Source organism: Ahaetulla prasina, chromosome 1 (assembly GCF_028640845.1).
Source record: "Ahaetulla prasina isolate Xishuangbanna chromosome 1, ASM2864084v1, whole genome shotgun sequence".
NCBI lineage: Eukaryota > Metazoa > Chordata > Lepidosauria > Squamata > Colubridae > Ahaetulla > Ahaetulla prasina.
The window spans coordinates 272177452-272190728 of record NC_080539.1 but is presented as its reverse complement, the minus strand read 5'-3'; the positions used below and the strand labels follow the sequence as shown (position 1 = coordinate 272190728).

At 38.5% G+C, this 13277-nt stretch overlaps 1 protein-coding gene across 8 annotated transcripts in view; it reads left to right on the top strand.

Annotated features, from left to right (window-relative positions):
- Window positions 1-5279: 5279 nt before the first annotated feature.
- The window catches only part of SCUBE2 (signal peptide, CUB domain and EGF like domain containing 2), a 63943-nt gene continuing 55945 nt past the window's right edge, over window positions 5280-13277 (top strand). For 4 of the 8 annotated variants that reach the window (XM_058159517.1, XM_058159491.1, XM_058159500.1 and 1 more), the window contains exons 1-2: window positions 5280-5532; window positions 10918-11040. In XM_058159517.1, the coding sequence (XP_058015500.1) occupies window positions 5385-5532; window positions 10918-11040 (271 nt within the window). In that variant the 5' untranslated portion in view covers window positions 5280-5384. The remainder of the gene's footprint in view (window positions 5533-10917; window positions 11041-13277) is intronic. The other 4 variants (XM_058159526.1, XM_058159473.1, XM_058159483.1 and 1 more) reach the window with 4 other exon arrangements.

The following is a 13277-nucleotide window of genomic DNA, read 5'->3' as shown; positions in this document are numbered from 1 at the left end:
ATAAATATAACTGTACCTCTTCAGATGAAAACACAGTAGATACTCATTTCCAAACAAAATATTTCAATGATAAGAGGCAATATCAATGTAGTTCAGTTATTCTTTTATACTAAATGGAGGGCACAAAAACACTTCTAGATTCAAACTGTGTACACAAAATGATATATTTCTTGCGAAATTAGAGAAATACTCAATTCTCAGCATAGCACTGATGACCTAATTCTCAGAACGGTGTTCCAATTACTAGAAATATCATTCTTGTTAAAGCATAACAGTTAACAGAATTCCTTCTTTAAGTTGTATGATTCAAATACTTTCATGTGTATAAGAGAATAAGGACTGCATTGTATTTATTTGACAGGTAACTATAGCATTTGTCATCAAAATTGAAATTCATTACGAGAAATATAGCTTTTTCCATTTGCTAACAAGTCAGTTGCAGCCCATTCCTTTCAATGAAATTTTTTTCTATATCAGCACATAAACTTAAATCATGTTTCTATTTAGAGGAGTAATACTTTTCCACTGTGAAGAATTTTAAGTTTCAGACTAGCACTTCAGAACTTTGTGCTTGTGCATTGTATATTTCCAGCAATATAGACAATGCATCTATGTTGATCTCTACAAGAATGAACTTCTTCAGAGTCTTTTAGAATTCTCATTGTCATAGTTAAAATATATCTGGAAACTATGAAAAAATCTTGAAAGTTACATAGTTTTCATTTTCATTTTGGAGTTCCTTTTATACTTAGGGTTCTTTACTTTCCTCAAAATTCAGCTGTAATTTTAATAAAATGTGAAGAATTTTGGCACATTTTAGTCATTTTTATAGAACAGAAACTGCAAGTATTTTATTCCTTTTCTAATTGTAATTTGTATTTTTAAACACTGTATAGATATAGCTTACTTGAACTGCAATAAAGTTTTTTTCTAATATGATAAACAAGATTAATTTAATATGCCATCTGTGGTAATTATTTATCCTAATTGGCTTGAAGTTGAAATATGTAGAGGTATTTCATCACACATTGATACTTCTCGCAGGCAGCAAGTTCTGCTAGAAACTTGTTTTTCAAAAAATCTCACTGTTGAATTCATTCATAAGTTGCCGTTTTGGAGCTACTTCATTTTCCATAGAATTTGTTCTGTGAGGAGGATGCAAACCACGCAGATTCAAATTTAATATTCAATCTGCAATGTTTTAAGAGAATAAAACTGCAGTTTTAAACCAATCTGGAGCCCTTTCCCCCTTGGACCTAATCATGGCAAAAATATTCCCTAGTAACACTTTTTCTGCTTTGTCAGTTTTCCTTCATGTCCCCAGCTCTGTAGTAAGGCAGCCTCTTCATCAATTACAACTGAAGAACAAGAAGCTCCTTGGATGAGAAGCAAAACATTTTCAAGGGAAAAAACCCCAAGAAAGTCCAGTTGCCTTTTGAAAAGCACCCTTGGGACAACTGCAGCAGTATTAAAGTTATATTCTTCATCTTATTTTAACACTGTCCAAGGACATTCTCAATAGGCTTTGTCACCTATTTCCTTGGAAATCAGATGTCTAACTGGCTGGGACTGGGAATGGAACCAGCAGAAACGGGAAAAAGATTGGCAACAAATGTTATATAGTAATCTTTTCTCTTGACTCAAAATAAAGTGGATAGTTGGAAAAGCCCTACAATTTTTTTTTAAAAAGGAAATATAATATTTTCCTTTATCTTCAATACACTAATCAGTGTATTGCATGAATTTACATGTGACAATACAGTATACAGTAGTAGTATAGCAATATCTGAGACATTTTTTTAAAGAAGTCTAGGGGTAACATTCAGCCTATTTCAATATTTAATTTTTGGTGGACTAAATACTGTACTGAAACCTATTTTTACAAAAACACAGGAAGGAAAACAGCAAGAGTTTTAAGACTACTGCATTCTTATATTTTCTGTGAACTTTCACAGAAAAGTTGTCTAGTGATTTTTTAACTCTCCAATATATCTAAGGAAAATGCTGCTGAAACAATTTAAAAATACCAATTTGGAACAAGTAATGTATAATAACAAGTAATGCTGAAACCTATTACTTAAAAATAATATTTTCCTTGTATTTTTTTTGATAAAACTGAGCTGTATATGTGCAGTAGATAAACATTTTATTTTATGCTTTTCCCCAAAAATGTCCTGATAGCAGTTAATTTAGATTAACTGTATATAAATAAGAATTGCATAAAAACTGTCTAAATGTTTTTATTTAGCTAAGCAATCAATTACTGAATAGAAACCCGGAATGTTTCATACCATCCCTTTATCAAGGACACGATGCTTACCAGTATGATTAGAAATCCGTTACCTCCCCCTCCCCCCAGCTGATTTTTCTCAAAGTAAATTTGCTAGTGACTTCTACTTGGCATGTCTGAAATGTGTTGGCAGATAGTTTGGATTCTAAAGAAATAATCCAGTTGCTGAGATTTCTGTCACTTTATCTTATTCTCTTTCAGTGAATTTTGTTAAAGTCTGGAAGGATTTTGCTTTCTATCGAAGCAGGGAAGCCAAGAACTTGATATTATCCCTTCCTCCTGCTATGAGTTAGCGTCTTAGTAGTTCCTCGGATGAGTACCCCCCACCCCCCAAGATGCAGATGGCTCCCATTCTGCTGTTGTTTGAAGGATCTCTGAGGAGCTTTTTACCCAGGCCTTTGGCAAGGGAGAAGAATATCATTTTATTGTGCTTAGCATATTATAATCTATTAATTTTACTCTAATTTAATTTAATTTTACTTTACAATTTCTTTGATTGTTGTAAGATGCTCTGAGTCACTGAGAGTTGGGTGGTATACATTATTAATATTATTATTATACCACCTTGCAGTTTTCATTTTTCCTTGCTTGCTAGACGAAACTTTCCAGTTAAAGTTTACAAAAGTATGTATTGTTAACTTTAAAAATCTTTATTTCCTGTCTTTAAGATGCTAATTTAAAAAGCTGAAAAAAACTTTATAAGGTCTTTAATAAACTAAGTACTTTTTGTAGTTACTGAAATCCCCTGCACAAAAAAGGAACCGACTTGTGATATATTGACAGAAGAGAATATTTGTAGCTTAGAGTTGAATTGTGGGATTCTTGGTGCTCTCTGAACTTGGTTGTTTTCTTGCAGATGTTTCATTACCGAACATCTAGCATTGATGATGTTGCCTAGTTTGGTAATGAAACTAGGTCTGTAAGGAAGCAACCAAGCTCAGAAGGCATTAAGGACTCCACAATTGTGATATAAATTAGTATTATTGCTGTTGTGGAGAAAATAGGAGGAGGAAGATGTTTTGGATGTGTTCACTGCCTTGAGTTTGTAAAAATAATAAAGGCGACATATAAATAAATTTCAAAATTATTGATGGTATGCCCTATTTCTGTATAGATCTGTATTTCTCCAATATTTCAAATCATATTGTACTACTGTACTAAGATTCAGTCCAGAAGATATTTCCATACAGAGAATTTTACCATTTTATGGAGCACCTTGGTAACACATATCTAGCCCTTGTTGTAACCCAACAGTATCTGCTAAAAATGTGAAAGATTCAGATTTCAGAGAGATGTGAATTCAGCTTTGGTTTGCTTCATCCATGGCAGAAATAAGGAAAACTAGGCTTAGCTTTTCTCATGCACCATCAAGCCTCATTAGGAAGATAGGTTGAACCTCTGGATAATTTTTGATTTGCTGGCTATATATATATACCCTATATACAGGGCCTCAGAGACAGCATTTTCCTTGATCAGTAGAGGCCTTGCAAAGAGAATGACTTTCAATTATTGTCCAAATTCTCTAAAGCTGAAGATAATGCTGAAATACAAAACTGCACAAGGCAGAAGGAAAAAATGCAGAGGATGTGCCTAATGTCATCCAAACAACATGTATTTATGTCTAATCTCCATTATTTTTTTCTGCAATGAACATGCCTTGAACTGAGGCCTTGAACTTATAACTCGTTCAGCTAGCTTGACTAGTAATTTTGATTGTATTTGTTTTTGTCCATTAAACTCCTTTTTTATACTGAGATCTCTAATTTGTTCCCATCATATGGAACATCTCATTAAAATTTCCCCCACTGAGCAAAAATGTACCATGGCACTGATGTCTGAAGACTGATCAAGATTTGCTAGCTTAGATCTGTGCACTTTGAGTAGGAAGATCCCCAAGTCTTTTTGTATTTTTTTTATTAAGCTGGGCTGAAGAGAAGCCTTGGCTGGGAATGCTGGAAAATTGTTGACGTGTCAGGAGGATCAAGCTCTAATAAGATGACAACCTATCAGATTTGCTTAGGGCTTGAAGCTTTGTTAGAGACCCCACACACACACACATTTCATACTCTGTTTCTTTTGCTCCCCTCTGGGAGGAGGTTTCAAAGTATTTATAGCAGGATTGCTAAATTCTGCAACAGCTTTGTTCCTTATGCCATCCCTCTGGTAAATTTGCAGGATTCTTTTTTTTCCCTGGCCATGTATAATCTATACATTCAAACTAGACTGTGATGTTTCTTTGTGTCATATATGTGGGTATATGCATATGGTTATCCTTTGACAGCTGAATGCAATGAAATTTCATTTTAATGTATGCTTAGTGTACATTTAAAGTGGCAAAAAAGTTTTATTCTATGTTTTTTTAATTAGAACCTTTGGAAACTTAAATGCAGTATCATCATCATCATCAAGCTGCCACCACCCTCCCAGTTTGCAACATCACTATTAAAGTCCATTCTACCCATGACCCAAGTCATTCTCAATTTGTGTAAGCCAGAATAGAATAGAATAGAATATTTTTTTTTTATTGGCCAAGTGTTGGACACACAAGGAATTAGTCTTGGTGCATATGCTCTCAGGTAGGTATGCTCTCAAGAAAAGAGACCTTCATCAAGGTACAACACTTTGCATTGAAAAATATTAAATATTTTTCATTTCATTTCAAAATATTAAAAGCGAAGTGACTCCGCTTTTGCTAAAAACGTTTAAGTAATGGAAAACGCTCCCTTCTATCGAATATACTAATATATGAGGGGGCGGGTGTGTGTTTGTGAATCACAACAAGACCGCAACTATTATTCAGACGACCGAGATTCAGGCGTCCTTCGCTAGTTCTTGCTGAACTACGACGCGTGGTCTTCGCGGAAGCGCGGGAAAAGGAGGAAAGGCGGTGGGTGGCCGCCTCCCTGGGCGCGTGCCCGCTCCTTGCCCCGCCAGCAGCGCTCGCACGTGAGGGAAGGCAGTGCCTCGGGTGGGACAGCCCGCCGGCAGACGCCTCCTTCTTGGGACGCGCGCTGGGCCGGACCCAGGGGGGCGGCAGCCGCGGTAGCGAGCGAGCAGTAGCTGCAGCAGCTCGGCAGGCAGCTCCAGCTGACCGATGGGGTCCGGACATCCTCGCTCCGCCGTGGAGGCGCTTCTTTCCTTCTTCTTCTTCTTCTTCCTCCTCCTCCTCCTGCCGCCGCCGTTCCTGCTGCTTACCGCGCCTCCCCAAGGTCAGCTGTGCGCCGCCGGGCTCCTTTCCCCCGGTTAGTAGGCAAGGCGAGCGAGGCATTGTTGCGCTGCGCTTGGGCATCTCGCGAGTAAACCTCTTGGGCAGGGTCGCCGTTACGGAGCTGCACCCTTAAAATGCCATCCAGGCTGAGCGCTTCAAGTCAGCTTGTGGTCGGCTGGGTCGAGCAGCTGAGCTTGCCTCGCGTCCGTCCGTGCCCCTTGCCCGAAGGCGGGGAAGCTCCTGCCTGTTGGGGCGTTAAACGTTAAACTCGCTTGGGAACCCGCTAGCAGCCAGCATGTGTGGCACTCATTGGGCAAATGCATTCTTGGACCCTTTAATCAGAAAGGCGTATTTAGAGGCGAGGACCGTTTGGTACATTGAACCCGCAGGTAAATTTTGGAAGAGGAAACCTGTCTGGCGTTGTTGTTGTTGTTTTTGCAACAAAACAGCGTACTGTGGTTGACATGGGATGTGGGTGGAATAAGCCGCCTTAGGGAAAAGGCTCGGCGATGTTAAGAAACGGGCAGCGGTTATCAGTTGGTCTCCCACATTTCCCTTTGCATAAAGTTCATCTGTTTTTAGTGCTTACATTTGACATGGGAGTACTAAATTCGACATTTCATCTATTTTTAGTGCTTTGCCTTTGGGGAAAAACTCAGTCCAATTTCTAGCTCTTAAACAAGCAAATTGAAGTTAAGAAAAACTAGAGCAGTGATCCAGCATATAGTTAGTTACAGAAGATTAAATAGATTTAAACCTAGTGGGCTAATTTTTGAATAAACATGCATAGATGCATGCGCAGATAGTAACTCTTAGAAGGTTCTTATTAGGGACTTTTGGAAATTATATTGTGTTTTATACAAGGCAGAGTAGTTCATAGAATACACCTGATATTTTCTAAGTAAACGGATGACAGCTTTTTATAACATGGAATTTATAGAATCCAATTAGACTTTACAAAAATCCAAAAATAAAAGATTTTTAAAACATTTCCCCTTGAGTGTAAACTAAGTGATTATGTCCTATCAAATCAGTACTGATTCTTTAGACAGACTTTCATGGTGAATTTTTCTCCAATCTTGCCTTATAGTAGAATCTTACATCTATTGTCACTACAATCAAATCCATTTGCCTTGCTGCTGGTCATTCTCTTTCCTTTCACTTTCTGAGCATTATAGATTTCGCAACAGAGCTAGAACTTCACATAATGTGTCCAGTACATGATAATTTAAGCCTAATCAATTGCACCTTGAGTGAAAAACATTAAATAAAATTTTTGATGTAATAGAACCTAATTATTTGATTGAATGTAGAAGTTCTTACTCCTATAGCTTTTCTTTCACCTTTAGATATATTTGATAAGAAAATATTGTCAAATATATAGAACAATTGTCAAGCCACATTTTATACACATGTCTAGATTTTTTTTGAAGTGAGAGCAAAGAACATTGATGCCTTTTTCAAGTTGAGCTTGAATCCTTGTGACATATTATAGGCTTCTAAGACAAGTGATGGAACTTGCAATAGTGTAGGACAATATAAATTCCATCCCTTACGTACTTGCCTGAATTTTTATGCTTCAAATGCAAAAAGCATAATGATATCACAGACTATGATTCATCATTGTGACATAAGTGTGGAAAGGAGTGGATATTTTTCCCATCACTGATCAGAACCATTCCTACAGACTTTTCTTGCAGAAACAAAATTATACAATGCTAATGAAAAATCTACTATTCAGTGGAATATGAGGTGAAAGAGAGAAAGGAAAAAAAATCAGTTGAATACAGGTAAATGAAATAGCAAGTGAAAAAAGAAATCAATTGACAGATCTGAATAGATCTGGATATTGAAAGGATATTTGATCACCCCCTTCTGAGGAGAGCTGATGGGCAGGTTTCAAAACATGTTTTGCAAGATAAACTTGGCTTACATGTGTGTAATGCTGTGATGGAAATATAAAGTGACAGAACATGTGGTGTGATGTCACAATACTTTTTTGCACTGTCAGTGATAGGAACTGATGCTTACAGCATAGCATTACTTAATTGTGATGCCATAATGACAAGTCCACTTAGTTTTGCCACAGAGTTCCTGGGGTGGCAGGAATGAGGTGGATTAAAAAACTCAAGATGGTAATCATAACCATGCAGTCAAATTCCCTTCCATTTGTGCGTGTCACAATTGCCATCCTGATTTTTTTATTCACCAGTGAGTCTTGACTCTTGCTCTTTGCCTTCATTGTAACATACTGTTTATTCAAAAAGATACTAAAATATTTTTAGTTAAAATGCACCATTGCATACAGTTAATAAACATTAATTACTATATACCGTATTAATACCACATTCATCTGTCCATCATCAGTCTACAAAAGTTGTTTCATTTGAGGGTCAAACCAAGCACATTGAAGAGTGCATTCCAAATATAAGCAAGGTAAGAATTTCAGTTTAGGGGAAGTTTTCAGGATTCTTAGTGGGTGAAAGTGGAAAAGCCTTTGCAAAGTCTACACTTTAGCTGTTAACTATCTGTCCAAAAGGAAGAAAAATTGCCAACTTTGGGGGGTTTGAAGTCCATAAAAAGAAGGACCCCACTTTTAGATTTCCAATTTTTATTTTTTAATTTCATATTCATATTCCTTCTTTTCCAGAATTGTATATTATAAGGGGAACTAGGGGATATCTCGAGGTCCTTGCTGCACTGTCCTGCCAAAGCTTTCGTTAAATCCTGGAATGAAAGGCCAGCCGAGGCTTTGGACAGGATGGTGCCTGTGTGGCCTTTCTTGACCCATTGTTCCCAACACTCCCCATGGTTCACGGAGGAGCTGTCGGCTTTGAAAAGGGATAAGAGATGCCTAGAGTGCCGCTGGAGGAAAACAAGGGATGAATTCAACTGGACACGACTTAGAGCTGCTATTAAGACGTACCTTGTAGCGGTAGGAGTGGTGAAACACCATTATTTCTCCATCCTTATTGTGTCCACAAAGTGTCACTCAGTGGCCCTTTTTAGGATCACCCATTCCCTCCTGAGACAGGAGTGCTTGTGTGATCATCTTCAGGACTATGCAAAAGAATTTGTGGAACATCTGATAAAGTCACTTGGGTTTATTCCCAGTTAGAAACCCATGCACGGCACAGGTGCATTAGAGATGCCTGTGGGAAAGGTCTTATCTGATTATCTGAGAACAGTTTGAGCCTTTTGGACCTGATGAACTGGACAGGGTCCTTGATGCTGTCAGTGCAATCACCTGTCAGTTAGATCCCTGTCCTTCCTGGCTAGTGAAATCCTCCAACACAGTGACAGGCAGGTGAATTCAGGAAGTGATAAAGTCTTCACTGCAGGAGGGGATGTTTCCAAGGCCCTTCAAGGAAGTATTGATTGCCCCTCCTTAAAAATCCATGTCTTGATACCACTTGCCTGGACAACTCCCATCCAGTCTCCCACTTTTTAGGGAAGATGGTAGAGAAAGTGATTGTGTGGTAGCTTCAGAGGGTCCAGGATGAAATGGATTATGTGGACCCTACATAATCCATTCAGGCCCAGTTATGTGCCAGAAACAGCATTGGTCGCACATGTTGATGATCTTGGCGAAAACGGGATGGTGTAGTGCATCCATCCTTGTTCTTCTTGACCTCTGGGTGGCCATCAGTAGCATTGACCATAGTATTCTTTAGTGCCGGAGGCAGAGTTTGGGACTAGGCGGTGCAGTTTTGTGTTGATTTGGCTCCTTTCTCTAAGGTTAGTCCGCATTGGGGTTGATAGGGAGTGGGAGCTCCAGTTCACAGCTCTCCTTTATGGAGTGCTGTAGGGCTTGGTAGTTTCTCCATTCCTTTTTAACATCAACATGAAACCTCTGGGTGGGATCATCCATGATCAGATTTATATCTCCATCTTTGATGACCCAAGTGATGCTATCGCTGCCCTCTCGTAGTGCCTGGAGGTTGTGGGGATCTGAATAGGAGACAACAGACTTTGGCTGAATCCTGATAAGACTTAGTGACTTTGGGTGCATGGAGCTTGGGTTCTGGGACTTTAACCTCTTTAGTTCTGGATGGGATTGCACTATCCCAGTTGGACCTGATATGCAACTTGGGGATTCTTCTAAACTCGCAACTCCTGCTCAATGAGCAGGTGGCAAGTATGCCTAGGAGAACCTTTGTGCAACTTCATGTGGTGTGCCAGTTGTGTCCTTTCCTGGATTGGGAGAGCTTAGTCACTCAAGCCCTGGTCATCTCACAGTTGGGCTATTGCAACACCTACTAGCTGGGACTACTCTTCAGTAATCTGGGACTACTCTTCAGTAGCAGTATCCAGAAGCTTTAGCTGGTACAGAACTCGGTCCCACAGGCAGTTCTTTATTTATTACTTTAATGTTTTATACAGTATTTTTGAGTTAGTGTAAGCTGCCTAGAATTGCCTTGGTAAGATTGATGACATAGACTAAATAAATAAATATATATATATTATGGATTGCTGGATGTTATTTCATTAAACTATATTTATGTATTGGCTTGAAGATAGGCAGTATGGAGCCTGCATCAAGTACCTACCCGTATCTTCAAGTCAATAAATAAATTTAGACAGAAAATGGTCCATATTAGGTTTGAATGCACTTTGTAGCTAATGTAGGGCCTATCATATCGATATAAATATTCATAGTGGTATGCTGCATTCTCCACCAACTACTGTTTTGGCTAGTTGTAGAATTTATTACAGTTCAGGTGGGTGGAGATAATAATGTGAGTTATTACAAGATCAGAACAGAATAACAAAGTTGGAAGGGACCTTGGAGGTCTTCTAGTCCAACCCCCTGCTCAAGCAGGAAACCCTATACTATTTCAAACAAGTGGTTGTCCAGTCTCTTAAAAAACTCCAGTGTTGGAGCAACCAGAATTTTTGGAGGCAAGTCATTCCATTGATTAATTATTCTATCTTCCTCTTGTAGATAGGACTACAATTTGCATACTACCTAGACTTAAGCACATGCATTGGTCACCTTTCAAATTCAATTATGCCTTTTCAGTCTCACCAAGGTACTGGGGAAGTCTCACAAAGGCGCTGGGGAGGGCATGGATCAAGCCCATGATTAATAGAACAATATCAAAAACTATTCTATCCACTTCTTTGGATGATCAAGGATGAAAAGTCTCAAGACATATTGCCCCAGTTATCATTTTGAATCCGCCCCATGAAGAATCAAGACATCAGACCAACAAGGTTTCACCCATTTTCACCCATAAAAACTAATTGTTGTTTAACTTTTTATTTTTATAGATGCCATTTGGGGTGATGAATATAGGTGCCAAGGTGCCTGTAGAAGTCATACTGTTAACTATTGCTTTTGATCAAATGTTGTGGTCTGCATATACGAAGCTACTGCTATAAATTTTAATTGTCACTCTCATTTCTCTTCGCACAGATGTGGATGAATGTGCACAAGGAATTGATGATTGCCACCCAGATGCAATTTGTCAGAATACTTTGAAATTGTATAAGTGCACATGTAAGCCAGGATACAGTGGAGAAGGAAAAACATGTGAAGGTGAGTGCTAAAACCATAATGCTGGTTTTGACTGAATATGATTGCTCCAAATATCTAGTTGAATAATAGTGACAAAATGCAGGTATTTGTAAAATGGTGTTATTTAAGTATATTGTGGCAATCAATTTTTGTGACCTAATTTAAATTTTTATCTATCAGACTTTCATAAAACCTGGTTTATAACAGTTTCTTGATTGTATTTTATAAGTGAGTGCATTTCAGGTTCTTTCCCCAGTAGATTGGAACAGGCTGTTGAGTTTTCCACTTTTCAAGCCATATAGTTATTTTTCTAGATTGCAAAATGTTTAAAATCCTATTCCATGTTCAAATCAGAAAACATTTTTTAAAAAAGTTTTTTAAAAAAGATGTATTTCTTTGCATGAAAACTTTCCAGTTGGTCAACACGATAGACAGACAGGTAGTCTTTAACTTATGACCACAATTTTGCTCAAAATTTTAGTTAAGTGAGACAGTTTTGACCTTGTTTGTCAGAAAGTGATCACATGACTCCAGGACACTGCAACCGTCATAAATATGAACTAGTTGCCAAGCATCTGAATTTTGATCATGTGACTATGGGGATGCTGCAATGGTCATAAGTGTGAAAAATGGTCATAAGTCACTTTTTTCAGTGTTGTAACTTCAAACGGTCACTAAATGAACAGTTGTAAGTCAAGGACTACCTGTACACTCTTTGCAATATATGTATGCACATACAGAATCATATTGTGCTAAATCATTATTTTAACAATGATTAGTTGAACACTCCAAAATGATTATGTTAACACATAATACAGATGGATAAATCATTAGTCATAAACATGTTAAATCAATAGTAAACATAATCTTGCTCAGAATGACGCTTAACTTCCCACCCACCAACATCATAAACGGTATTTGAAACACCAGTGAAAATTAAAATGAAGAATATTTATGGAGCTCCTGTAGTTTTTTTGTGCGTGAGAGAAAAAACAGCTGTTTTCAGCTGATTCAAAGATGCTAAAGATGTTTCCCTGCAAACTGCTGGTCAGCTGATAAGTGGATTGTTTAAGATTGGGTGGGAGGGCAAGGCACATTGATTGAAGAAGGGAAGATGACCCAGGGGACATAATAAGCAAAGATGAAGAGGACATAGGCAAAGAGCTGTAATGCCTGCATTACAGATAATGTAATGCCGGCATTACAGATCCAACTCCATTCTAATTGCAGCATCCAGGATAAATATTAAGAAAAAGGTTTTCAAGCTCCAGAATCTTCATGTTACATACCTATTGATACATATGGATTGGGTGGGTTCTACTTACCTTTACTACTGGTTTTTTTTTTTTAATTTGAATTTATATCCCGCCCTTCTCCGAAGACTCAGGGCGGCTTACACTGTGTTAAGCAATAGTCTTCATCCATTTGTATATTATATACAAAGTCAACTTTTATGGTGTGTGGTTTACAACGGAATCATGCGCGCAGAAGCTTCCTGATGATGTCGGGGTCGGTGGGTGGAGCCTACCCCCACTTTTACTACTAGTTCACAAGAACTGGTCCGAACCAGGGGCAACTGACTACTAATATGGATACATACATTGCATTTTCGACTGTATGATGAAATCCCCTTTAGACACCAGAGAAACTCTCAACTTAGGTCAGCTTTGCAACTTTAGGCCAATCTGAAGAACTTTATTTCTATTGAGAAGGTGATTATCTCACCATTTTATCAGGGGTGAAATCTAATTCCTTTTGCTACCGGTCCTGTGGGCGTGGCCTGGTGAGCGTGGCTTGGTGGTCATGTGACAGGGTAGGTGTGGCCAACTTATAAAATGTGGTGAAACTTGCTTAGCAACCAAAATTTGGGCCACAATTGTGGTCATAAGCTTTCTTTCTTTCTTTCTTTCTTCCTTCCTTCCTTCCTTCCTTCCTTCCTTCCTTCCTTCCTTCCTTCCTTCCTTCCTTCCTTCCTTCCTTCCTTCCTTTCTTTCTTTCTCTCTCTCTCTCTCTCTCTCTGTCTTGTCTCTCTCTCTCCCTTCCTCTTTCTTTCTCTTTCTCTCTCTCTCTCTCTGTCTTGTCTCTCTCTCTCCCTTCCTCTTTCTTTCTCTTTCTCTCTCTCCCTTCCTCTTCCCTTCTCTTTCTGTCTGTCTCTCACTCTCTCTCACACACACAAACACACACACACACACACACACACACACACACACACACACACCCTGGTCTAAACAGAGCCCTTCCCGGGGAGTTTTCCTGCC